Source organism: Podarcis erhardii (assembly GCF_964252035.2).
Source record: "Podarcis erhardii genome assembly, chromosome: 15".
Classification (NCBI taxonomy): Eukaryota; Metazoa; Chordata; class Lepidosauria; order Squamata; family Lacertidae; genus Podarcis; species Podarcis erhardii.
This window is the reverse complement of record NC_138505.1, coordinates 3209090-3235574: the sequence shown is the minus strand read 5'-3', so window position 1 is coordinate 3235574 and position 26485 is coordinate 3209090. Positions and strand designations below refer to the sequence as shown.

General features: G+C 46.4%; 1 protein-coding gene across 3 annotated transcripts in view; it reads left to right on the top strand.

The window, feature by feature from the left end:
• The window catches only part of POGZ (pogo transposable element derived with ZNF domain), a 37286-nt gene that overhangs the window by 4707 nt on the left and 6094 nt on the right, over window positions 1–26485 (top strand). For 2 of the 3 annotated variants that reach the window (XM_081840835.1, XM_081840836.1), the window contains exons 2-16: window positions 10032–10156; window positions 14218–14376; window positions 14790–14965; window positions 15862–15970; window positions 17420–17722; window positions 19102–19296; window positions 19692–19801; window positions 20240–20574; window positions 21174–21328; window positions 22214–22314; window positions 22912–23058; window positions 23972–24106; window positions 24777–24949; window positions 25578–25718; window positions 25977–26036. In XM_081840835.1, coding sequence (XP_081696961.1) covers window positions 10033–10156; window positions 14218–14376; window positions 14790–14965; window positions 15862–15970; window positions 17420–17722; window positions 19102–19296; window positions 19692–19801; window positions 20240–20574; window positions 21174–21328; window positions 22214–22314; window positions 22912–23058; window positions 23972–24106; window positions 24777–24949; window positions 25578–25718; window positions 25977–26036 — 2423 coding nt within the window. In that variant the 5' untranslated portion in view covers window position 10032. Of the gene's footprint in view, window positions 1–10031; window positions 10157–14217; window positions 14377–14789; window positions 14966–15861; window positions 15971–17419; window positions 17723–19101; window positions 19297–19691; window positions 19802–20239; window positions 20575–21173; window positions 21329–22213; window positions 22315–22911; window positions 23059–23971; window positions 24107–24776; window positions 24950–25577; window positions 25719–25976; window positions 26037–26485 lie in introns of those variants that run through there. The other variant, XM_081840837.1, reaches the window with a different exon arrangement.

Sequence of the window (26485 nt, the reverse complement as noted above, 5' to 3'; positions counted from 1 at the left end):
CCTCTTGCTGTTCTGGATAGAGGATACAGAATGCTGTTTGAGTGTGTGCAGAAACTAACTTACTTATATAGGTAAAATTGGTATTAGTTGCTCCTTTCATTTTACCCTCTGGCCCTGCCCACTGCAGACATGTCACCTTCAAAAGCTTGCCTGAAAGGGAATGCGCATCTCAAGCTGAAAAAGTCTCTACCCCTGTTGTTGTTTAGTCGTTTAGTCGTGTCCAACTCTTTGTGACCCCATGGACCAGAGCACGCCAGGCACTTCTGTCTTCCACTGCCTCCTGCAGTTTGATCAAACTCATGCTGGTAGCTTCGAGAACACTATCCAACCATCTCATCCTCTGTTGTCCCCTTCTCCTTGTGCCCTCCATCTTTCCCAGCTTCAGGGTCTTTTCCAGGGAGTCTTCTCTTCTCATGAGGTGGCCAAAGTCTTGGAGCCTCAGCTTCACGATCTGTCCTTCCAGGGAGCACTCAGGGCTGATTTCCTTAAGAATGGATAGGTTTGATCTTCTTGCAGTCCATGGGACTTTCAAGAGTCTCCTCCAGCACCATAATTCAAAAGCATCAATTCTTCGGCAGTCAGCCTTCTTTATGATCCAGCTTTCACTTCCATACATCACTACTCGGAAAACTATAGCTTTTACTATACGGACCTTTGTTGGCAAGGTGATGTCTCTACTTTTTAAGATGCTCTACCCCTAGTTTATGTAATTAATGTGGATTTTGAATAGTGCGTGACCCTAGGTCTGACCTGTGCAGAATCCTGTTCTGTTCAAGGCAGTCTGACTGAATTTCTCTGTAAACATGCATGTAATTGAAGAATGTGTAGTATCTTGTCAGTTCCTTCAAGACTAACCTTTGAGTGTATGTTTTAAACCAGTTCTGCTGTCTGTCAGGTGACTGTTTCTTCTACCCACCTCTTCCCAGGAGTTCTCCCAGGTGCCATGCTTCTTGTTGAATCAGAATCTCCTGCTAGGAAAATGGACCTTTTGAGTTGGAAAGCTTCTCTTCTCTTAACAGTACTTTGAGGAAGTTGTAGACTCTTTGGCCTGAAAAATGCGTCACGAGAAATTGGATCTGGGGCTGGCTTGTTGCATTCCAGAACCACCCAGCCTCAATCCCTCTGGCCAGTATGACATTATTAACGTACCCTTTAAAAACATAATAATAATGTGTTGATGAAAATGTGAGGGGAGGAACTGCAGCTCAGTAGTAGAGCAGCTGCTTTGTATACAGGAGATATTGGGTTCAATCCCCAGCATCCCCACCTAGGGCTGTGAAGAACTCCTGCCTAAAATCTTGGGAGAGCTGCTTCCAGTCAGTGCAGATAATACTGTCTGACTCAGTAGGGCAGCTTCCTATGCCTCTCTTCAAATCAGCCGATCATTCCGAATCACGATGACTGGAATCTTGCTTTATTTTTGAGGCAAGGACCACAGCTCTGTTTTAGAGGTAAAACAGAGTAAAAGGTCCTGGGTTCAACTCCTTGCACTTCCATGAGAGCCACTGCCAGTCAGTGTGGACAGTACTGAGCTAGTTGAATCAAGGATCTGATTCAGTATAAGGCAGCTTTCTGTGCCATGTTGTTGTTATTGTTGTTTAGTTGTGTCTGACTCTTTGTGACCCCCTGGACCAGAGCACGCCAGGCACTTCTGTCTTCCACTGCCTCCCGCAGTTTGGTCAAACTCATGCTGGTAGCTTTGAGAACATTATCCAGCCATCTCGTCCTCTGTCGTCCCCTTCTCCTTGTGCTCTCCATCTTTCCCAACATCAGGGTCTTTTCCAGGGAGTCATCTCTTCTCATGAGGTGGCCAAAGTATTGGCGCCTCAGCTTCAGGATCTGTCCTTTCAGTGAGCACTCAGGGCTGATTTCTTTAAGAATGGATAGGTTTGATCTTATTGCAATCCATGGGACTCTCAAGAGTCTCCTCCAGCACCATAATTCAAAAGCATCAATTCTTTGGCAATCAGCCTTCTTTATGGTCCAGCTTTCACTTCCATACATCACTACTGGGAAAACCATGTACACCTTCAATATTCCAAGTTGCTGCTGGAGTAAGGGGGGAAATCTTACATGTTCCTAGGTGCCGTTTGTAAATTGTTGGACCCACACCCTGGGACCTGCTGGTGAAGAGTAGGCAATAAATTTAACAATCGGTTAATTGATTTGGGGAGCGCTATAACAAAATTTGTCAGTGATGTGCAGCCTGGAAATTCCATACACACACACCGGCCAGTCCCAGGACAACACCTTCCTTTCTCCTTTTTCTGCTAAAAATAAGCTCCCCCTTTAACCACCCTGTAGCTTCAAACAGCTGAGTCCTGTGGTGTCTTAAAAGACTGTCACTTCAGAGGACCACAGGCCACTTGGTCAGATTTGGAAAAGTGGTCTCTAGCCCAATAAACCTTATAGCATGAGAAACGTGATAATCTTGAGAAAAGCGCAGGAAGTGGAGATAAAAGCAGGGGGGAAGCAATAATAATAAGAAGTGTGTGCAGGGTTTCTTTTATGAAGTGGATTGGTCCTATGTTGTATGCTAGGGTTAAAGGTCTGAAAGGTTTGGTGACTGCTGTAATGCAGGAATGCAGGTGTCTCTGGGCCCTCCAGATATCTCTAGACTCAAGTTCCCATCCTCCCTGACCATTGGCTGGCCATGCTAGGTGGGGACTGATGGAGTCCAACAACTCAGCTTTATCCACCTTTGCTGTAAACAAATTCCTTCTATCCACTGTTCTCAGGCTGCCTTGCAGCATCTAGCGTTTTTACACATTTTGTATCTTTTACATACTGCTTTTCTGTCAAAATATCCACAGCCGTTGACTCTGTGGTTATGGCCGTGTACCCCTTGATAACAACCGTCAGTAAACAAGCCACTCACTGTGTTTCACCCAGGCATAATATGTTTTCATCATCCTGACTTTTAATATGCTAAAAGCAGATTGGCACTATGTGCTCCTGGTTGGAAGAGGAAGACCAGTTTCCTAGACAGACAGACTGGCTGGCTGGCTGTCTGTCTGCTCCTGAGTTGCTTCTTATTGGAGCACCGTCCCTGCGCATCCTCCCCCCCCCCATTCTTCTGTTACTGTTGATCAAGTGTGTATCCTTGCCAACCTGCGTGGGTGTTGTGAGGTCTCGGTTAAATACTGGCTGTTGAGTGCACTGGCTTTCTGAGAGAGGTGACACCGTAGCAATCTCTGGGTATTTACTTGCTGGTAGCATTGTCAATGTGCATGATGCTTTATGATGTACAAGAGGTCCAGTGTGAAATTTAACGTGGGAGATAGTGTTGGCTCCAGGTTTCAGAGAACCTCCTCCCCTCAGCGAATCTACCTCCTCTCCACCATCATCACCATCTCCTTCTCTTCCTCTTCATGGCAACAGAGCTGCTTGCTTGACAAGCAGAGAACGAACAAGATACCTGAGAGTGTCATTTCTGATCCACTTTCTCACCACTAACACTTTCTGGACCAGAGTGAAGAGGCTGATAAACAAGCAAGGAGGTTGCAATGGTGGAGAGGAGCAGGTCTTGCGGGGAGGTGCTGTTGCTATTCACACACACACACACACACACACACACAACACATGATCCACCAGTGTGGGCCCCCAGCAAATTCCCAACCATTCCAACCACTGGGGCCAACCGTGGCGGAAGAGGCAACAGAAGGAGGAGAAGAGTAACTACAGGAAGAATACGCATTTCTTTCTAGATAAAAGGCGAGGTGCCTGTCCCAAGCGGACTTATATTTTAAAATTAGTCAAATGGGAAGTGTGTGTGCGCGTGTGTGGTAGCAAGGAGCGGAATAATATGTGTTTATTCCAGTTGCAATCATTACAATGTAATTTCACACAGGCTTTTTAAATAGCCACACATCTGATCGCCCATGGTGAAGGAGATTCACCTCCATGTGAACCTTGCTTTTTTTAAAAAAAGTTCAGGACCAAATCAATAACCTAAATATGGGTACGATTGTTTTAGCCTCTCATTTTCCTCAGCAATTTTTCAGCCATTCTTTTTCCGGGGGGGGGGTGCACGGAGCGTTGTAACACTTGGGGACTTTTCTTATATTATGTGGGCTTATTAACTCTGTTCATCTTGTATGACTTACTAACAGTGGCGCACAGGGTTTGATGCTGCTGGTTGGAAAATAAAATGGAAACGCAGTTAATGAGCTTCACCTAATAGTGTTGATGTGAAAGGAACAAGGGAGCGTCAGTCAGCGTTAGATGCTTCAGGGATACCCCCCCCCAATACCCCCCATGACAGTTGTAAGGTGAACTGAGTCAGCCTGTGTGTCTTTCCTCATTCAGGACCATAGTGCCCGCCTATATTAGCAGAGTGGGATTAAGAACACATGAAGAGTCTGCTGGATCAGGCCAGTATCCCATTTAGTCCGGGATCCTGTTCTCACAGTAGCCAACCAGATGCCTGTGGAAAACCTACAAGAGGGATCTCAGCTCAAGAACCCTCTCCCCTTCTTTGGTTTTCTAGCAACTGGTATTTGGAAGCATTGCTGTCTCCAGTGTTGAGGCAAAGCATAGCCACCAAGGCTAGTATCCATTGATAGCCTACTCAATGGATTTGTCCAGTCCACTTTGATCAACACTCCATGGCCTCCCTCCTTCAAGGGGTATAGATGAGCAGAAACCTCACCAATGTGCTATCCTCTGCTTTGAACTATAACTTCCATCACCCACAGCCATCCAGATCTGGAGGTTTTCATCAGATTGGTGAAGGCTTAGTTAGTGGGTACATCCATCATACCCTTTGTATGTGGGTTATAATATTGTAATTATAATATTGAGTATGAGTGCTTTATGTATGAGTGGTTGGTTGAGGTAGTGAAGGAGTATGGTGGTTGCATGGAAGGTGAGTGGACCAAGTGAGTGGGTGTAATGACAATGTGTCTTAGCTGGTTGAAATGTTACGTTGTGCTGCCTTGTAGTGCTCCCCGATTTCATTTACATGAGTATTGTGTTTATGTATGGATATCGTTTATATATTTGTTTTACAAATCACTTGGTGGAAGATTTTATTGTACTTACTTTACTGTGCTCATATCTATCCATTGTAAATTGCTTTGAGATCTCAGACAACAACCAGTCTGTATATGTAAACAATAAACACTGTTTTCATTTTTCATGGCACTCAGTTTGAAAATAATGGAATGATTCCTTTCCTTGTTGTAAGAAAATTTAAAACTGGTTTGGCTGCTTACGTTAAGGAAGTGGTCTGCTATTATTATTTGTGCCAGGTTGTTAATCAATTAAGTACACCAAGTACGGTAACTTAATTACTTAATGCCCACAAAGGTCTATTTTAATAGAACAAACCTCTAATATGTTCGAATCTCGTTTAGAAGGGGGGGGGGAGATATCTTGTGATACATTTAGCACATTCTGGGTCCATGTTTGCGAATAAGCATCTGCCTGTGAGGTGGCAGAAAGCAAAATGTTAGCATTATTTATCACTTGGATTAAATAATTGGATTGAATCAGGGAAGCCTTAGGGTCTCAAAATTATGTACAGCAAAGGCTTTGGGAGGAAAACTGAAGGGAAGAAGAAATGGGGAAGATTTCTACTTAGTTGAACTGGTGTGTGGAAATGGTACAAATTTGTGCTTGAGGCTGGACACAGTGGCCTGCTTAGAATTTGTCTCTTTGCAGTTCTTGAAGAGTTCTGGAGGTTTAAAATAATGTGCTGGGGTTGTAGGTAGACCAGTGAATCTTGATGCCAGGCTATGTTTGTTCTCAATCTTCAAAGATGTTGATGCAGGCAACCAAGAGAATTATCAGAGTTCAATGGGACATCCCAACCAAGCAAAAAGACTCAAGTAGGCTATGAAGCAAGGTTGGTGGAGGTGTGTGGCCTGGAGGGAATCTCGAGGGTCAGACAGAGAGGCTTGGAGAACTGTATTTGGTTTCCAGGCCTGTGACTCCCTGCCTTTGATCATTGTGGACCCAAGGGGTTTGAAAACAGCTGTATCGCTTGAGCAGCATCCAGCTTTCTGCTCATAGTAGACCCGCTGAAATGAATGGACCTCAGTTGGATGCAAACCCTGGTAACAGAGGACCCACGGAGGCTGTGAGGAAAAGAGGATGGGAAGTCAAAGGGAGTTGGCTTCAGTAGGTGACCAAGAAGTTGATGGCAAATAGCACAATGGACAGAGAGTAAAAGTTTAATGAGGTAGGAAATGGAATCATCCACAAGAAGGTGGAATTTAAGCCAAGAGGTGTTATCTGAAGAGTTGAAAGGCAGGAGGCCGAACGGCAAAAGTCTCTATTCACTTTTAGTTGCTTGCTACAACATCTTTCCAACCAAAGCAGCATCTTCAATAGTGACTTTCATGCTAGTTTCAAGCTGGTTGAAAGCACATAGGAATAATAAAATGAATCATGCAAACTAACACAACCAGCTAAAATGGAAACAGTCCATTCAAATTCTCTTGCACGTTGCTTAGAGAGGACCGCGATTAAGCGGTATGCAAATTGTTGAAATAATATAACAGTAGAGTAGTAGAAACATTGAAATTACTAATAGACATGACTAACTTAGGTCCATTGATTTCAGTAGGTCTACTTTGGGTAAAATTTGGTTGCAGACAACCCATTAAAATTGAAACTACTAGGGTTGCCATATTTCAGAAACAAAAAACTAGGACACCCTGAAAGTTGTTGAGCTTTAAAGTCTTAGAGAGTTCAGACTCTCAGTGCTTCTTCAGGGCTTTGTCAAGGAGCTTGTTCAGCCAGTTCACTGTTGGCCAGGGGGTCATCATTCAGGCCTGCTGCTATCATGGCATTGCTGTAGATCTGGCCAAGCAGCATATGGGCCAGATCAGGCTGGATGGCTGGAGCAGAGCTAGTTGAGCTGCTTGATCCAAAAAAAAAAAAAAAACGGCAGTAAACATCAACTTTGTTTTGCAAATGTAATGCTACATATATGGAAGAAGAGCAAAAAGTATGGCAAAACTGATCCCTTAAGAGGACATTTTTTAGCTGCCCTGTGAATATAATTTTTTGTTTAGGGTGTATGAATTAAGTAATAATAATAAAGTCGCCTCCTCTAGAGTGGTTAGAATTGTAGCATTTGGAGAAGCTAGACATTTAACCAGACAAATAACTCTCAAGCATTAAATTAGAGCGACAACAACATAACACTGAATTATCAATAGGTTTAGGCTTTACAAAATCCACCCCCAACAAATCTGTTAACTGTTTACAGTACTGTATTGTGAAATTTTGCTTCAAACAAGCAAAATAAAATTGCAGTGAATCGTTTATAACTTTGAACCATGTCAGCAAGCTTTGAATGCAGAGAGAGTTCACGGGATGGTTCTTCTTTGGCACTTTCTCTCTCTACCAATGAGAACACCTTTTTGGATGTGGCACCTCAGCTGCTTCATTCCATATCAAGTGATCCAACTTTTTTACCTTGTCATCCAGTTTTCTTAATATTTTGTACACTTGTTGAATGATCAAAACAAAGTTTAAATCTAAAATTTTAGCTTTTTATCTCATCCCGTTTGTGAGCTATGAGGGTTTGAAATTGTCAAAAAAAAAATCACAATTTTGGCCTTGTTGGAGTACACAAAGATCTTAAAAGCTCAACCCAGCATTGAGATACGTTAAAACTAAAACACCAATCTCTTCAGAACTTCTTGGCATTTTAATATGATATGTCAAAAGATGAACTTACTTTAAATTTTAGATTTAAGTTACGAAATTTAAAAATTTAAAAAGTGATTAAAAATTAATGATGAAACTTTTTCAAAAAATATTGTATTGATTATTTAATATTTCTAAGATCTACCTGCAAAATTTCATCTTGGGCTCTCAATGGGATCACATTGGAAAAAATATTTTGTACATATCTGCCTTGCTGGGTTCTATTTAGGGTGAATAGGTCTTCTTGGAGTAAAATATAACAGAAGAAACAAGACTTCAAACTATAATATCAGTTACTTCAGGCATTTATTTAGAAAGTTATGCAATTGTAAGGTATCTGAAAAGCTAGTCAGGCTTTTCTTTTAAAAACATGTTCCAAAGTAGAGTGATAGCTTGCTGCTGCGTTATAGAATTGCTTTGAAAGAATTATTGTTAGTACTTCATTTCATGAACATTACAACAAAATGCATATCAAACTAAATTATGGGTGTGTGTGGAAACCTTACACATGAAATGGGTCTGAAAACATTGATTCTTCCATTATTTATACTTCACACCAAACTCTCTTAAAGAGCATTTGTAGCAACACGTTTCATTTTTTGTCAAAGTGTAAGTGCGGCCAGTTGCAGTTCTTGGTTGACCCTTGTTAGAACTTGTGGTCGCCCTGCCTTAAGAGCATCCCGGCTAGATGGGTAAACAGAAGATAATACTGGGCTTGGCAGGTGAAAGAAGTCATGGTTCCTTTTTCACTTTCATAGTCTACCAACAGCACATATCCAGAGATTTTGTACCTCCTTCAGTGTCAGACTTCTCAATCTCATTGCTAAGGGAGTACACCTCAGTCACAATTTCTGTTAGACTGGATGTAGATGGGAAAAAGCAGTGAAATCCTTGTGTTTCCTTGATTACCTTCACTCTTTCAAAGCGTCGTTTTAGGAACATTTCTTCTTTTTTGTACTCCTCATTTGTTGAAAATAAGAACTAGATAGAAGGAATGTTATCTTGGCACCAGTTGAAGCAGGGTAGGCAACCTAAGACCTGGGGGCCGGATGTGGACCAATTGCCTTCTAAATCCGGCCCACGGAGGGTCCGGGAATCAGCTTGTTTTTACATGAGTAGAACGTGTCCTTTTATTTAAAATGCATCTCTGAGTTATTTGTGGGGCCTGCCTGGTGTTTTTGCATGAGTAGAATGTGTCCTTTTATTTAAAATGCATCTCTGGGTTATTTATGGGGCATAGGAATTTGTTCATATTTCCCCCCCAAAATATAGTCCGGCCCACCACATGGTCTGAGGGACGGTGGACCGGCCCATGGCTGAGAAAGGTTGCTGACCCCTGAGTTAAAAGAGTTCCCGCAGTGTCATAATTTGGTTTGATGGGTATTTTGTTGTAATATTAATGAAATGAAGTACTAATAATAATTCTTTCAAAGCTATATAAATGTGATAGTATGTATCACAGCCGACATACAGTTACAATTTAAATGACTGAAGCAAAACAAAGTAACAGCAAGTATTTTAAAAAAAACAAAACACAAAGCCAGTTTTTAAACTTTCAGTTTAGCAGTTGTTCTAAATAGGCATTGGGCCAATTCCTCAAACACTTTCAGCATCATGGCTTTGTGGAAGATCTGACAATATTTCCTCTTTACTTTAGTTATAAAATAATATTTATAATCTGTTCTCTCATCTGTTCTCTGGTGGGGCACAGATAAAAACAAACAAATAATAAACAACATGCTGAAATATACCATTGAAAAATAGATCAGGTTAAAACAACCATCAATTTTACAAAACTTGACATGCCTGTGTGAAATGATAATGCTCTTGGAACTGGCTCTACCTGTAAGGGAAGGGCTGTCCCCATTTGGGAAGCCACCACATTGAAGGCCCCGCCATGCACTACCACATAGCCTCGTTCCCCCAGTGGTGGAATACAGAGAAGAGATGCTTCCAACAATCTCGGTACGCAGGCAGGGCTGGTATTTGACCAGCCTTCGGCAGGTGTTGAACACTTCCCAGGATGATCAAGAATTGGGGGCCACTAGAATGCATAAGGAATTCTGAAACCACTACTGTCAGAGGCATTGTGCCTGTTGGTTGCTGGAAACGGGGTGTGGAGGGAAGAGTGTCCTTGTGCTCATGTCCACCCTATGTGGACTTCTTATTTGCATCTGGTTGGCCACTGAGATGATCCAGCAGGACTCTTCTTACATTCATTGAACGTGGAGAGAGTTCCCAGAGGGGAGGAAGTTTGAGAACCGTTCCACTGGACCGATAGCATATGTTTTCCTGGCTTAGGCCTCAGTTCTTCCTTTCCCCACAAAAGACAGATTGACTAATTTTATTTTCTTCTCCCCCACCCCCAGGATGGCGGACACAGATCTATTTATGGAATGTGAGGAGGAGGAGCTAGAGCCGTGGCAGAAAATCAGCGATGTGATCGAGGACTCTGTGGTTGAAGATTACAATTCGGTTGACAAAACCGCTACAGGTAATGATCCTCTTCCTTTCCTTCTTTAAAAAAACAAAACAAAACTCATGTAAGATGACACACAAATTCTACATTACGTTGCTTGGCAGTTTTCATTTCGGGTATGCCATCCATACCCAGTTTAAATAATTCATCTGCCTTCCAATCTGATGTACTGCAGCATTCATTTTCCAAATGCTAAAAAAAAAGAAAAGAAATCTTGCATTTGGTTCTGTTTCTGTGTCTCACCATTTTCATAATGCATGAATTGAGCCTTTATGTATGTCCCTTCCAGGTGGGCATGGAACAAGAGTCTCCTGGAATTTGACAATTGATTCATAAGAGAAACATGGGCAGCTGCCTTATACCCAGACAGAATTGATCTGTATAACTCAGACTCCACACTGACTCTAGTTGCTCTGCAGGGTTTCAGACGGGACATTCCCAGCCCTACCTGGCAATGCCAGGGGGTGGGGTTGAACCTGGGACCTACTGCATGCAAGGCAGATGTTCTGCCACTAAGCTGTGGTCCTTCCAGAATTATCCTTATTACTAGCAAAAGGCTTGTCAAGTCTTGGCGGAGCAGAGACCTCCAGTACTCTTCTCCGACCATACTTCCTGGCAAGTAAGCTCCTTGGCTTTTCACTGAACGTTAGCAGTTCTATTAATTTCAACAGTGATGTGGTTTTTAGGGTTTGGGGAGTTATCTTTCTTCCGCTGACAGATTTTAATGTTGTTTATGGGAACCCTTTTCGCACAGCTTTGTAAAATGGCCGTTGATATTCCTATGCGGTTGTATTTATGGATTTTTAAATTGTATTTCCTATTTTGTATCTTGTAAGTCACCTTAAAGACTTTGGTGGGAGTAATGCACACAGTTAATAAATAATAATCATAGCCAGGAGCCCTTGAGAAGCCCACAAGCAACACCTGAGTGTGACAGCACCTCTCCCCATTTATAACTTCCAACAGCTGGTATTCAAAGACATCCTGTCTCCCAACAGTGGAAGGTAGTTGTACAAAGCTGTTGTGGTTAGCGGACCTTTGATAGCATTATTCTTCCATGAATCTGGCCAGTCCCCTTTCAAAGCTTTCTTAAGTTGGTGGCCATCACCCCTTCTTGTGGTAGTGAACTCCACAGTTAAACTCTGCGCTGTTTGAAGAAGTCGTTCCTTTTGTCTGTCCTTAATCTCCCCCAATTCATCTTCCTTGGATGGTCCTGAGTTTCAGTATTATGAGATAGCAAGAAAAACTTACCCTTATCCACTTTCTCCACAGCATGTATTGTTTTATGCAGCTCTATCACGTCCCTTATTCACCCTTTTTCTCAACTTAAAACGCCTTAAATGTTGTAACCTTTCCTGGAAAGAGAGTTGGTCCAGTATTGCACACATAGTCCTGGTCATTTTGCTTGCTCTTTTCTGGCTCTACAATATCCTTTTTGAGGTGTGGTTGCTAACCAGAACTGTTTCCCAGTGTTCCTAGTGTGGTTCCACTATACAGTTGTATAAGAATGCTATGATATTGGTAGTTTTATCTTCAACCCCTTTACCAATGGAATTCAGTCTCTGTTCTTTAGTCTTACATGCAAAGACGGAGGGGGGGACCATTATTCCTTCCCTAGCTATTAATATCCTTGTGGGTGTAACAGATTGGCACATTTAATAGCTTGTCTTCTTGTCTGGCTGTTCTGATTTTGCTCCTTCCCTGCCTTCTGGCTGATATAAAGAATAGCTTCAATTTGAGATTGGTATGTGAGACTTGGGTCTTAGATTCTGAGAAGCAGCTGGTGAGATGTTCGATCTTTTTCTGGGCTGTATGGTTGCAGGTGCGTAAGAACAGCCCTGCTGGATCAGGCCAATGGCCTATTCTCACTGTGTCTAACTGGATTCCTGTGGGAAACCTGCAAGCAAGACTCAAACACAAGAGTCTTCTCCTCTTCTGTGGCTTCCAGGAAATGGTATTGAAGAAGCATTGCTGCTTCTGTCTGTGGAGGCAGAGCCTAGCCATTGCGGCTGGTAACCATTGATGTCCTTGTCCTTCAAGAATTTGTCCCGACCTCTCTTAAAGCCATCCATCTTGGTGGCTATCACTGCCTCCTGTGGGAGCAAGTTCCATAGTCTATGCACTGCATGAAGAAATACTTTCTTTTATCTGTCGACGCGGGTGCGCTGTAGGTTAAACCACAGAGCCTAGGACTTGCTGATCAGAAGGTCAGTGGTTCGAATCCCCGCGACGGGGTGAGCTCCCATTGCTCGGTCCCTGCTCCTGCCAACCTAGCAGTTCGAAAGCACACCAGTGCAAGTAGATAAATAGGTACCGCTCTGGCGGGAAGGTAAAGGGCATTTCCGTGTGCTGCTCTGGTTCGCCAGAAGCTGGTTTACCATGCAGTGCACATGACCCGGAAGCTGTATGCCGGCTCCCTCGGCCAATAAAGAGAGATGAGCACCACAACCCCAGAGTCGGCCACGACTGGACCTAATGGTCAGGGGTCCCTTTACCTTTACCTTTACCTTTTATCGGTCCTGAACCTTCCAGTGTTCAACTTCATTGGATATCCCCAAGTTCTAAGGTTATGAGAGAGAAAGACAGAGAGATAGAGAGAGAAGCTATTCTCTAAACCTTTGGGCCCATCTAGCTCAGTATCATCTACACTGACTGTTTCAGTTCTCCAGAGTTTCAGACAAGACGTCTTTCCCAGCCTTACCTGAACATGCCGAAGTTTGAACCTAGGACTTTCTGCATGCAAAGCAGATGACTCACCACCAAGCTGTGGACCTTCCCTTAAAAATAATAGCAATATTCCAATCCCCATGGTTCCGGAGAGGTCAATAGGAAGCTGCCCTATACCAAATCAGACCATTTGTCCATCTAGCTTAGTATTATCTACACCAACTGGCAGCAGCTCTTAGGTGGGGACATTCCCAACCTGCTTCTACAAAGGAAACCAAGTATGTCCCTGCATGTAGAAAGCTATCACCTTTCACCCTCAGCCATGACATGCTAATTTTCTCTGTGCTGTGTTATTGGTTTGTTTACTTTTAGTGGAGGATCACACTTCATGCTGAAGGTGGGGATTCATTCATCTGATTAGATTCTCCTCCAATAAGGAATGAATCTTTGCATATGTTGTTGTTGTTTAGTCGTTTAGTCGTGTCCGACTCTTCGTGACCCCATGGACCAGAGCATGCCAGGCACTCCTGTCTTCCACTGCCTCCTGCAATTGGGTCAAACTCATGTTTGTAGCTTTGAGAACACTGTCCCACCATCTCGTCCTCTGCCGTCCCCTTCTCCTTGTGCCCTCCATCTTTCCCAACATCAGGGTCTTTTCCAGAGAGTCTTCTCTTCTCATGAGGTGGCCAAAGTCTTGGAGCCTCAGCTTCAGGATCTGTCCTTCCAGTGAGCACTCAGGGCTGATTTCCTTCAGAATGGAGAGGTTGGATCTTCTTGCAGTCCATGGGACTCTCAAGAGTCTCCTCCAGCACCAGAATTCAAAAGCATCAATTCTTCGGCGATCAGCTTTCTGTGCTTATAGATAACCAGTATAATAGAGTGAGATAAGGCTCCATCATATACTGATTTTCTGTCTGCAGGGATTTTTATTTTATTTTTAGTAAATTTATTTATTTATTTAAGTAGGTATGGAGGACCATTCCATCCTGTTAGTTCCCTTGCAGTGCTTCTGCACTGGTTTTCAGATCCAGAGCCTTTTATTATTGGCAGATACTTATTTCCCCCCACAAAATTTATGTACTGCTTCATTGTAAGAAAGAACAAAAAATCTCAAAGTGGTTTACAGAAATAATAAGACAATGAAATTATCAGTAAGAATAGTTAAGGGGAACTGTTTAAAACATTAAAACAATAATTAAAATAAATGATGAGCTAAATACCAGATGTCTAGATAGGCTTTGCCTAAACAAGAATGGTTTTTTTAGCAGGTGCTGAAAGGAGTAGAGTGAAGGTGCTTTCCTGGTGTCAATTAGTCACTGAGTGTTTCTGCATGAGGAGCTAAGCCATGTGGATTTCCTCTCTGTCCGTACCTGCAGGCAGTAAACCATTTTGAATTTCCTTTCTGGCAGTTTCGGTGAGCGTGCAGCCAGTTGCCACCCCGATGCCGATCGTCGCTCACGCATCCATTGGTGGTGGCCTCACAACCTCCACATCTGTCAGCGGCAGTGGGGGACCCAACAGCGACAGCACAAAGAAGACGCTGGTGACGCTTTTTGCAAACAACAGCGGTAAGGGGAGAGGCTTTGGATGGGAGGGTCTTGGTTTGGGGGCGAGTGTTAGGATCTGCAGGCCACACACTTCAAATGTCCAACTCACCCAAATACTTTGCCAAGGAAAATGGGATTCTGTGGCCAGTACGAATCCTGCCAATTAAGTAAATGTCCCACTTTCCCATTTGCCACATTCATGCTTTGATGCCACTTAAGTTGTATTTTCCCTTAAATAATCTTGGGAATCCTGGTGTATATGTAGTAGATAATTGGCTCCACCCTGCTGGATCGCCATTTTGCACCTGACTCCACCACCAGTCCTCCAACCCACTGTTTGGCCCTGAAGTGACAAAGCTGATCCCGCAAGAGTTGGAAGTTGTAGGGCAGGTGACAATGATGATTTTGCCCACTTGTCCTTCTCTTTTGTCCAGCTGGGACTCCTCTCGTTCAGCAAGGCGGGCAGCCTCTGATCCTCACGCAGAACCCAGGCTCTGGCCTCAGCACAGTGGTGACCCAACCAGTCCTCCGGCCTGTGCAGGTCATGCAGAATGCCAACCATGTGACCAATTCCCCGGTGACCAGTCAGCCCATCTTCATCACGACTCAGGTGAACGAGGGGCAGCACCTCTTCTATCTCTCGATACCAGTTGCTGGGGGGGGGGGCAGTCAACAGGGTATGCTCCCCCCCTTCTTGCCCAGCTTATGGGTTTTCCAAAGGCATCTCATTGGCTCTTGCAGGAAGTACAGGGTGGCCGCAAAGTAGGTATACAGTTGAATCAGTGAAATTCACCACAACAGATTATATGGGTACACATCACTGACACACAACAAAGTGGCAGTTAAATTTCAGGCTGGCAGTTGGAAAGAATAGTGGAGTCAGATAAAAGGATTATTATACTGTTATTGTGAATGATGATTGTGAACTTGAGTCACGCACAAAGAAAGTGGATTCTAAAGCAGTATACTTTTGGACCACTCTGTATGTTGCCACATTGAGGATCCGACAGAGCTCTTCTTCTGTTGATAACTCTTTATGAGTACCTGGCACATTCCTGGTATGTTTTTATGCAGATGTGTAGTTCATTTATTTCTTTTTCACATTTGGAGCTGGTGGATGGTACCATTGGCCTGTCACTGTGTTCCGTGATAGACTTTCACTGGGCCAGCAGGGTGACACCTTGATCAATGAGCTGACTGAAATGTTAAGAGAATCCACTCATCCCCAGAGCTGTGTACACTTTTTACTCAATGTTATAATAATTCAGAAACCTCTATAATACGGTGCCAGACTGAACAATTCTACGTAAAAAAATTCCGCACTATTAATTTATTTGTACAATTTGTATTTAATTTAAATGCTAAAAATGTTTGTGTTTAGACAAGCCTACCCAGGTCCCTTAGTTCCTGTGGAATTGCAGCATGCAGCAGTCCTCATTGTCTGCCCCCAAGCCTGCTGTTGAGATAAGCCTGCTAAATCCACTTCTTTTTGCTTGCACGTTGCAGGGTTTCCCCGTGCGAAACGTCCGGCCTGTGCAGAACGCGATGAACCAGGTTGGGATTGTCCTGAATGTACAGCAAGGCCAGACAGTGCGGCCCATTACACTTGTCCCAGGTAAAGCAGAGGCTGGAGCGGTGAACGTGAGGAGGGGTCAGGCTGCTGGGCCAGTAGGTGTCAAAAGGGAAGAAAAGGGGCCCAGGAAATTTCCCTCCAGCACCAGAGTATGGGCTGCAGAGGCAGGGCTATGTGAAAAGCTTCACGTTTTTGCTGTCACCTTCAGTGGGAGGGGCTTCCTCAGTCCCAGCCCCGCCTCCTTTGAAGGTACAGAGCTCCTATGCACCTGTGTCTCCTTAGCCAAAGAAAGTGTGATGAATATATTATCTTCATATATATAATCCTAGAGGTTCGCTTATATAGCATCTTTCTGCCTCATTTGGGTTTACAAAAAATGCAGCGCGAGGGCAGGCTTATCAAAGGCGGGAGAAAAAGTACAGAAGTAGAAAGAGGGGAGCAGGAGGTGGAGGAGAGTGGGGGGGGGCGCACCAGGTCTCAGCCACAAAACCAGTTTGCACTGCATGGTAAACCAGGATTCATGGCTGACCAAAGTCATGGCTTAAAGTCTTCAGGGTTTCCCCCCTGTGTACTTCTGTTAAAAGCAAGAGAAAAGAGAGAGCGCATTTTCCATGCTGGGGATAGGGAAGACTGCCTTCTTTTGGATTATGGGTGGGGAACATCTGTGGCCCTCCAAATGTTGCTGGACTCCCAACCCCTGATCTCTGCCCAATGGCCGTTCTAATTGCTGGGGCTGCTGGGAGTTGTGGTCCAGCAGCAATTAGAGGAGCACAGGCGATCTCCCCCCACTCCTGGTTTCAGCCTCTGCAGTTTGTGTCACACAGACACTAAAAATAAGAACATTAAAATCTGTTTTTAAATCTATCAGACATCAACAGCCCAATATGTAATTGTTTTAGAGAATTGTACAAATCACATTTCTGCAAATATGAGCAAGTTGTTTTAAACTGTTTTTAATATTGTGTTTTAGTGTTGTAACCCGCCCTTGGACCTTAGGGTGAAGGGCAGGTAATAAATGTCTTCCAAGCTTAATATTTCCTAGATTCCTATTGCAATGATCTATGAAGTATGGCCACCTCTCGACCAGTGTCTGTAACGTTTAATTGGATTGAGGGTGATTTGTTTGCAGGATTGATGTATTTAGTAAAACACACACACACACACACAACACAAAAGCCCTGGTTAATCGCAGCCAGAAATTGAGAGACTTTCCCGTTCCATCTATATGGAGATTGCTCTAAAGTGCCTTGAGTTAGCATAAATGGGCAAGTTGACTGATTTGCCCCATAAGTGGAAGGGCACTTCCTTATAACAGCAGTAATAATTTTTCCAGGAGAGTCTCCTGGAACTGATTAGAATTTCTAGAATTAATGGAAATGAGCAAGCTGACTGATTTGATCCGTTGGAGGAATGGCACCTCCTTAATAGTTTTGTTTTAGGAGAGTCTCGAGGACCGACGGGATGGTAACTGTGCCCTCCTTTCCTTTGCAGCCCCAGGCACCCAGTTTGTGAAGCCTGCAGTCGGCGTCCCTCAGGTTTTCTCCCAAATGGCCCAGGTGAGACCTGGTCCGGCCATGCCGGTCCGGCCGTCTTCCAACACGTTCACGACGGTCATTCCAGCCACCCTTACCATCCGGAGCACAGTACCGCAGTCCCAGGCCCAACCGCAAAGTAAGTCCTCTCCCAGCACCTCCTCCACCACCACCACTCCTACTCCAGCACAGCCAACCGCACTGGGACAGTTAACTGTACAGCAACCAGGGCAGTCCACTCAAGCTACTAACCCCAAATTAGGTAAGACTTCCCGTGGAGAGGGAAACTAAAAATGAAAGAAAAAGAAAAAACTCGTATTACTTTGGTCCTCATTTGTCTGGAGGAGCTGGGAAACATTGCGGCCCCTGGGTTTTGCTGCGGCCCCTGTATTATGTGGGGCTCATGGCACAGCAAATGCTCACCGTTTGTCCATCTGATTGGGAGGTGGGCTAAGGAAAAACACTCCCGCTCTACTCCAGGGAAGGGCAGAATGTGAAAGTATGCAAATATAAGAAAAACAGCTCATGTTGATTAATGATTGATTTTAACCAGTGCATTACAAGACTATTTGTTAATTACATTTTTTTTAGTTATTCAAAGCATCTATGCATTTACTCTTCAGTTGGAACAGGTGACAATTTTTTTTAAAATGTCGCCATCCCTGCCTCTCAGATTTACAGCCTGAAAAGGCATGGCACAAAAGGAAAAAGGGATGGGGAGGGAAGAAGAAAACCTTCCGCTGAAGAACTCAGGATAGCATACATGATCCCACTGCCACCATTTCATCCCTCACACAAGAAACCTGTGAGATCGTTCAGGCTGAGAAAAGATGGGCCCAAGGTCACCCAGTAAGCAGGGATTTTAACTTGGGGCACCCCAGCTCAGTAGCTCCTACCTATTAAATGATACATTATCTGACATTGTTCTTGCAACATCCCTGTTAATAACACCTCGCTTCCATATATACAAAAGGTACTTAAGTCAATCCATCCAAAGGCCGATGACCAATGGGCTCCATGTTCTTCAGTTCCTTATTACTAGTCCTTAGATGTCAAGTCAAAGAAGGGAAATAAAGTGATATTAAAATCCAGTCTACAAGAGGGAAGGGATAGACCACTGCTTTCCTGTCCCTGCCATTTCCATCAGGCTTGCAGGATACGTCTCTCACTCTTGCAAGCCTTTATCTGTCTTTCATTCCAAGAAACTTAGGATGCTGCTTTGTATCAAGTCAGACCTTTGCTCTGTCCATCTCAGAATTGTCTACACTGACTGGCAGCAGCGCTCCAGGGTTTCAGATGGGAGTCCTTTTCCCAGCTCAGCCTGGGGTTGAACCTGGGAGCTTCTGCATGCAAAGCAGAAGCCCTGTCTACCGATTCATCTCTTTTGAAAGGGTGTGTGTGTGTGTGTGTGTGGAAGGAATGCGCTTCCTGCATTTTGTGACCAAAACGCAGAAATTGCTGGGGTCTATATTTCCAAAGGGAATATACTTAAATGTTTTTCTATTAACCGCTTTGTCTGCCCTGTAACATACCTTGAAAGCTTGCCAGCCCTCTCCTGCTTTCTCCATCTAACAACAACAATAAAAACATTCTGCTCCATCTCCCTGTTCTTCAACTCAAAAACGCTTGTTTCCCTGACAGTGAGCATTGCAAGTTTCGTGACGGTGAAAAGGCCCGGGGTGACTGGGGAGAACAGCAACGAGGTGGCAAAGCTGGTGAACACCTTGAACACGGTCCCTTCCCTCGGCCAGAGCTCGGGCCCCATTGTGGTCTCCAACAACAGCCCGGCCCATGTCCCCCAGAGAGCAGGCATCTCGGAGTCTTCGTCGCAGAAAGGTAAGCTCTGCCAACAGCCTGGGCTTGGGCAGCTTCCGACTGTAACTTGGTCCCAAACCACAGCATCAAGCCTCACCTCCGCCCATTGCACAGAAAACTGGAATTCCCTAGTGATGGAGGAGGGTATCAGGTGGGTGACTTCTCCCATTCACTCTGGAGGTGCTGCCATGTAAATATGCCCTCCCAATTCCACTCCTATGTGCATGAAACAGATGGGGTGCACTATGGGAGAGTTGACAGCACAGCCTGGATAGCTCTGTCCTCCATTGTTACATAGGGTGGGAAGGGAAAGGAAAGGAAAAATGTGACCAGCCCAAGCGAGAAGTCCAAAAAGGTAGTTGCAGGGCTTCTGGATGCTAGCCATGACCTTTTCTCCTTTTTTCTTCCCATTACAGTCAGCTCCTCCCCCATCCCCGCCTTCGACCTGCAGGACAGCGGGCGGAAAGTCTGTCCCCGGTGCAATGCCCAGTTTAGAGTCACTGAAGCTTTAAGAGGCCATATGTGTGTAAGTAACCCCCTTCCCGAATTATGAGATCAAGGCCATTGCAGCGTTACACACTGCTGGCAGCCGAGAATAAAGTCAAAGGACTATGGTGTCTGCCCAGAGCAGAAGCTCAGGTCGATTGCTGTTGCTAAAAAAACCTGGGAGCTCAGGGAGCGGGGTGGTGGTGATGTCACCCTGCAAAGTTGATAGGCAGTGAGATTCAGGACTGAAAGGACCTTTGTTTAAGCAAATTCACAGTTGGAGGCAGGGATGCTTCCGAATACTAGTTGCTAGAACGGACGGGAGTGTGCTCTTGTGCTCAGAGCCCTCTCACAGGTTTCTCAGAGTCATCTGGTTGGCCACTGTGAGAACAGGATGCTGGGCTGGCCTGATCCAGTAGCTCTCATCTTCCATTCGTATATTAACCTTAACTCAAGGACCTCCTCCTTCTTTCCTCAGTACTGCTGCCCTGAAATGGTGGAGTTCCTGAAGAAAGGGAAGCCCCTGGAGTCTGAACCAAATATCCAAGCCCCCAAGCCCCCTTCCCCGGAGAAAGCGGCCGCCGTCACTTCGCCCCCCTCCTCCACCCCCATCCCCGCCCTCTCGCCGCCAGCCAAAGTCTCTGAGCACAGCGACGGCACGGGCGACGGGGCACAGAGCAAGCTGATAATGCTGGTGGACGACTTCTACTACGGCCGGGACGGCGGGAAGGTGAACCAGCTGCTCAACTTCCCCAAGGTGCCAACGTCCTTCCGCTGCCCGCACTGCACCAAGAGGCTCAAGAACAACATCCGGTAAACGGCGATGGGTGAAGCGTTGTCGGGGGGGGGGGGAGGAAGGGCTGTGGCAAAGCTAGCCAGAGAAGGAGGTGTGGCCCTCCGGAAGATGCTGGGGGGTGGGGTGGGACTTTTGCTGTCCAGCATCAGCTGGAGAAGCCACAGCTTCCTCACTCTGGTCTTAAAGAGAGCCAGCCCACTTTAAGGAGGTTTATCTGTTGTGTTTGGCCGCTAGCCTTGATGGCCATGCTCTGTCTCCACAGACAGAGCCAGTCATGTTTCTGGATTCCAGTTGTTGGGAACTGCAGGAAGGAATAAGGCTCTTGTGCTCGGGTCCCATTTGAGGATTTGCAAAGGCCAAAGGGGACCCATCTCCTTCCAGCATCCCCTGTCCCACAATGGCCATCCAGAGTGCCTCTTCCAGGAAGCCCACGATCAGGGCGCAAGCCCAGTGCCACCATTCCCCAACAACCAGTATTTAGAGAGGCACACTTCGCACTCGGAGCTGCTGCCTGCAGTGAACAGCAAGGGGAAACAGGAAGAGATTTCTCCCCTCCCCCCCCCCCGCCGCTTGAAGTAACCACAGAAACGTCTGCGCCTCTCCCCCACCCCTCCAGGTTTATGAACCACATGAAGCACCACGTCGAACTGGATCAGCAGAACGGTGAGGTGGACGTCCACACCATCTGCCAGCATTGTTACCGGCAGTTTTCTACGCCCTTCCAGCTCCAGTGCCACTTGGAGAATGTACACAGCCCCTACGAATCGACCAGTAAGCTCTGCCCCAAAGTGTCTCCCCCTGTCCGTCTGCCCCCCCCCCCGCAAAACATCTCAGCAGGGGGAGATGGGAAGGGTCTCCACGATGGTCACAGCCTGCACTGGAAAAAAGGCTTCCTTCAGAGGTTCCCTTTTCCTTTGGGGCAGAGGAGGACTGTCCGCTCTGCTCACCACAGACAGGGCAGGAAACAGTGGCATTATTTACAGAGTACCAGGGGCTGCTCCCTGCCCCAAGGGGATTGCAGGAGGCGATAGGGGAAAGGGGAAGGATTTGCATTTTTGAGCTGCATGTAATTAGGCATAGTTACAGTTGGGTCCAGGGACGCGGGTGGTGCTGTGGGTTAAACCACAGAGCCTAGGACTTGCCGATCAGAAGGTCGGTGGTTCGAATCCCCACGACGGGGTGAGCTCCTGTTGCTCGGTCCCTGCTCCTGCCAACCTAGCAGTTCGAAAGCACGTCAAAGTGCAAGTAGATAAATAGGTACCGCTCCAGCGGGAAGGTAAACGGCGTTTCCGTGCGCTGCTCTGGTTTGCCAGAAGCGGCTTAGTCATGCTGGCCACATGACCCGGAAGCTGTACGCCGGCTCCCTCGGCCAATAAAGAGAGATGAGCACCACAACCCCAGAGTCGGTCACGACTGGACCTAATGGCCAGGGGTCCCTTTACCTTTACAGTTGGGTCCAGGAGAATGGGAAACTAAACCTAAATACGATTTTGTTTCATGACCAACTGGGACCCTTAATGGGGTGTGGGGATGGTTATCAGAGGTTCAACCCAGACTTTGTCCCTGGGCTAGGCCCTGCAAGCCTTCTGCAGTTTGGGGTGGCATCTGAATCCTCCTGGCGTCCTCCTTTTTGACAGACTCCCTCTTGCGTTACAGCGAAATGCAAGATCTGTGAATGGGCTTTTGAGAGCGAGCCCATGTTCCTGCAGCACATGAAGGACACTCACAAGCCAGGGGAGATGCCCTACGTTTGCCAGGTATGGAGACCCCCCCCCCAAAAAAAAACCACCCAGTTGTCTTCAACAAACTGAGAATCCACACTGAGTCTGGCCAGCCTCCTTTCCCCTTTGTTAGCTACAATGTAGTAGGAATGGAGCTTCCATACACAGAGGCAGTCTACCCCTGAATACTAGTTTCTGGTGTACGGGAGTTTCTGTGCAGGGGGAGAAAGTGATATGGGAGAGCCATGGCCTTCGCACACTCCTTATTTATTTATATATCTCTTGATTTTTATTTTTATTTTTATTTTTAAAACCGCCTCAAAGTTGTTTACGAAAGAATTATGAGCTTCCCACATTAAGCCATTGCTGAAGGCAAAATGCCAGACAAGAAAGGTCCGATCCTTCTCTTGAGAGTTCACAGCCTCCAGCTACTCATGCTGGAATTTGGAGGGCTTGTATCAGGTAGTTGATTTACTTATTGCTCACCTGATTTTAATCCTTATCACTTCTTTCCAAAAACATACTGTAACATACGACTGTTCGTTTCGGTGTTGCTCTTTTTCCCCCTGTACTGAATTTGCAAAAGAAAACAAAACCGTCTATCCATGCTTCTGTGCTCATGGCTCCCTCCAGGTCTGCCAGTACCGCTCGTCACTCTACTCCGAAGTAGACAGCCACTTCCGAATGGTCCACGAGGACACGCGGCACCTCCTCTGCCCTTACTGCCTCAAGGTCTTCAAGAACGGCAACGCCTTCCAGCAGCATTTCATGAGGCACCAGGTAAATTGGCCTTGCAGGTAAAGCACTCGCCTGGTCCCCTTGGTGACTGGGAGTGCCATGCAGGCCAGCTGAATACTCTGGCCCTCCTCTGCGCCCTCCTCCTCAGCTCAACCCCTGAGGCCATAGAGGTCTCTGAAGCATTTCCCAGAGGTGCCTTTCAACTCTACATCTGGTTTCAGCTTCCCTTTTAAGGGGTAGTTGGAGAATGTAACAGAGAGTAAAAACCAGGACTAAAAATTCTAAAGGGGGTGGGGGTGGGGAAGATGCAGGGATATAGAAATAATTATTGATTTCCCACCCTTACTGTTATTTTTATCTTGAAGCCTACCTGTGCATTAGAATGGGGCAGGAGAGTCCTGAGGGTAGTGGTTAGAACAGGGGCCAGCAAACTTTTTCAGCAGGGGGCCAGTCCACTGTCCCTCAGACCTTGTGGGGGGCCGGACTGTATTTTTTTTGGGGGGGGAATGAATGAATTCCTATGCCCCCAAAATAACCCAGAGATGCATTTTAAATATTCATGTAAAAACACGCTGATTCCTGGACCTTCCGCGGGCCGGATTGAGAAGGCGATTGGTCCAGATGTGGCCCCGGGCCTTAGGTTGCCCACCCATGGGTTAGAATGTCAACCTAGGACCTGGAAGAGACCAGGGTTCAAATCCCTGCTTGGCCACATGGTGCTCACTGTGGGTGACCTTGGGCCAGTCCCTGCCTCTTAGCCTAACCTACCTCACAGGATTGTTGTGGGTATATAATGGTGGGTAAGAACGCCAGCCAAGGGGTGACCACACTGGCCATGTTAGAGACATCTGGAGGGGCCGGGGGTTCCCCACCCTCCCTCCCTCCCTTTACGACAAAAGCCACTGTCTGCTCCTGCATCAACACCGCTTTCATGCCACTCCAATTCCTCCCGCAGAAGAAGAGCATCTATCACTGCAACAAGTGCCGGTTGCAGTTCCTCTTTGCCAAGGACAAGATTGAGCACAAGCTGCAGCACCACAAAACCTTCCGCAAGCCCAAGCAGCTGGAGGGGCTAAAACCAGGCACCAAGGTACGGAGAGGGATGCCTGGGGGGTGCCTGGGGGGTGGACAGGCAGTCCTCACTGCACAGTCTAGCAGGCAGACATTACTACGGTTCCCTGTCTATGTGGTTCCCCACGCCACTTTCTTTTTTAAGGCACAAAGTGACAGGCAGGCTGGTTGAAATGTTTGTGGACCAGAAACTTGTGTGGACTTGTTTGCATAGTTTCCCTGGGCTCCCCGCCTGCCTGTAGTGGGTAGAGCGCTGGACTTGGTCCTGAGAGAGCAGGATTCAAATTCTCTCCCTCTCCCACCCCCATCAGCCTTGAAGCTCACTAGATGTGATCCTGGCCTGTCTTTCAGCCTAGCCTACCTCACAGGGCGGTTGTGAGGATAACATGAGGAGGAGATGTCTGTAGGCCACCTTGAAAGGTGGGATATAAATATAAGACATGAATAAAATACATTTCTAGCTAGTTCCTCTGTCCCTGTCTTTAATGCTGATCGATTTCTGGCTTCCCCTCGGCTGGTGAGGAAGGTTACTTGGGAGTGGGTAACCCCTCCCACTTTTCCCAGGGGTGGGGCTACGCAAATGAGGTGCAGGCATCATTTGGAGACTTTTTTTCTTTTTGAAACCCCATCTGTATCTGCATAGCGCTCGAGTGTTCTCATTGCAGTCTCTCTCCTCCTCTGCGCCACAGGTCACCATCAGGGCCTCCCGAGGGCAGCCGCGGACGGTGCCCTTGTCTGCCAACGACATGCCCCCAGGCCTCCTCCAAGACACCACCTTGCTCTCAGCCTCGGCGGACCCCCAGCCCAACTTCCTGTGCCCACCTTACCAGAGGAACATCCAGAAGAAAGCCGTCAGGAAGATGTCAGAGCTCATTACTAAATTTTCCACTAAAATATCCCTTAGAAATAATAACAATCTGTGGCGGGTGGGAACTGTACAGTTCAGTGGTTCAGATTCTGCAGCTTCCTCTGTAGATTCGACAGCTGATGCTTTCCAGGCTTGCTGGAGGGAGTTTTGGGAGCTGCATTTGGCCCTTCGGCCTGAGGTTCTTCCCAAGCCCTGGTATAGATGCTTCCCTGCACTGTCCCAGCCAAGGGAGCAAGGAGGAAGCCGCTTCTGCTATGAGCTGAACACCTGCCTAGTTGTGGGATTCCAGCTACAAAATCCAAATCCTGCACTTCGACTTGGGTGCACAATGACCCAAACGTCCTTTACAGAATTGCACATTTAATTTGGTGGTGTTTGGGCTTTTTTTTTTAATAAAAGAAGCAAAAGGACTCCATTTTCAAGGTTTTTCTCTTAACGCAAGTGTCTGGTCCTTATGGCTTAAGGCGATACAGGAGACAACAAGCCAGGAAGGAGTCCACAGCTGCGGCACTAGCCTGCCACATCATCAGCCGTGGTCCAGCTCCTGCCAAAGCCTCTTAGCAAAACCCACATCCTTTGTTGGACCCCAGCCCCTGACCGGCTGCCCCCTTTCTCTCTGCAGGAGCGTCCTTGGCCGGCAAACGTGTCTGGAGTGCAGCTTCGAAATCCCGGATTTCCCAAACCACTTCCCCACCTACGTCCACTGCTCGCTATGCCGTTACAGCACCTGCTGCTCCCGCGCCTATGCCAATCACATGATCAAGTAAGTCAGGCCAAGCGGCTTTCTCTTCCTCCTCCTCCTCGGATCTTTTGGTGCAGCGGCTAACTCTTCCCTTCCGGCTGAAGCAGGAGGGGGCAAGATTGTGCCTGCTCTTCTCTTTCTGTGACCTGTGCACCCACTTTTGCTGGGCTGAAGTGTTTGCTGGGCCCGGTTAAGGAAGTGGGTGGCTTGTGGGAGTCCCTAACAATTGCTCTCTTTCCTCATTTGTGTTTGTTTGCTTGCTTGCTCTCTTTTTACCAGCAACCACGTTCCTCGCAAGAGTCCGAAGTACTTGGCCTTGTTCAAAAACTACACAGCTTGGTAAGGCAGAAATTTCCCTGGAACAATCGTTTCCTTTCTTTACCTGCTAGCTAGCAGCTTTTTAATGTTCTGGTGTGTTGTTCGTCTACACCGTGGACCTAAACCTGCCTTAATAATCCTTCTCTCACACCTAATATTTGTAACTCTCTGGCCCAGTTGGGGGTAGTCAAGCCAAGAAAGACTCTCAGCCTCTTCAGCAACCTACAGTTCCCAGAATTCCTTGCAGGGTGGCTGGAGCTATGACAATTAAAACGAGAGGGATTTGGTTCATGTGCAAGGTTAACCCCGCTATGTTAAAGAAAGCGATGGCAATGACAATGAGGACTTTGCTTGTGGTTTGTTTGGAGAGAAGCAAACCATGAATCAATAAGTCACTTGAAGCCTCTGCTGGAGGGCCTCAGGTTGGGAAACGCTGGTTTAGACCACTTTAAGTCTGTGAGCTGAACTGG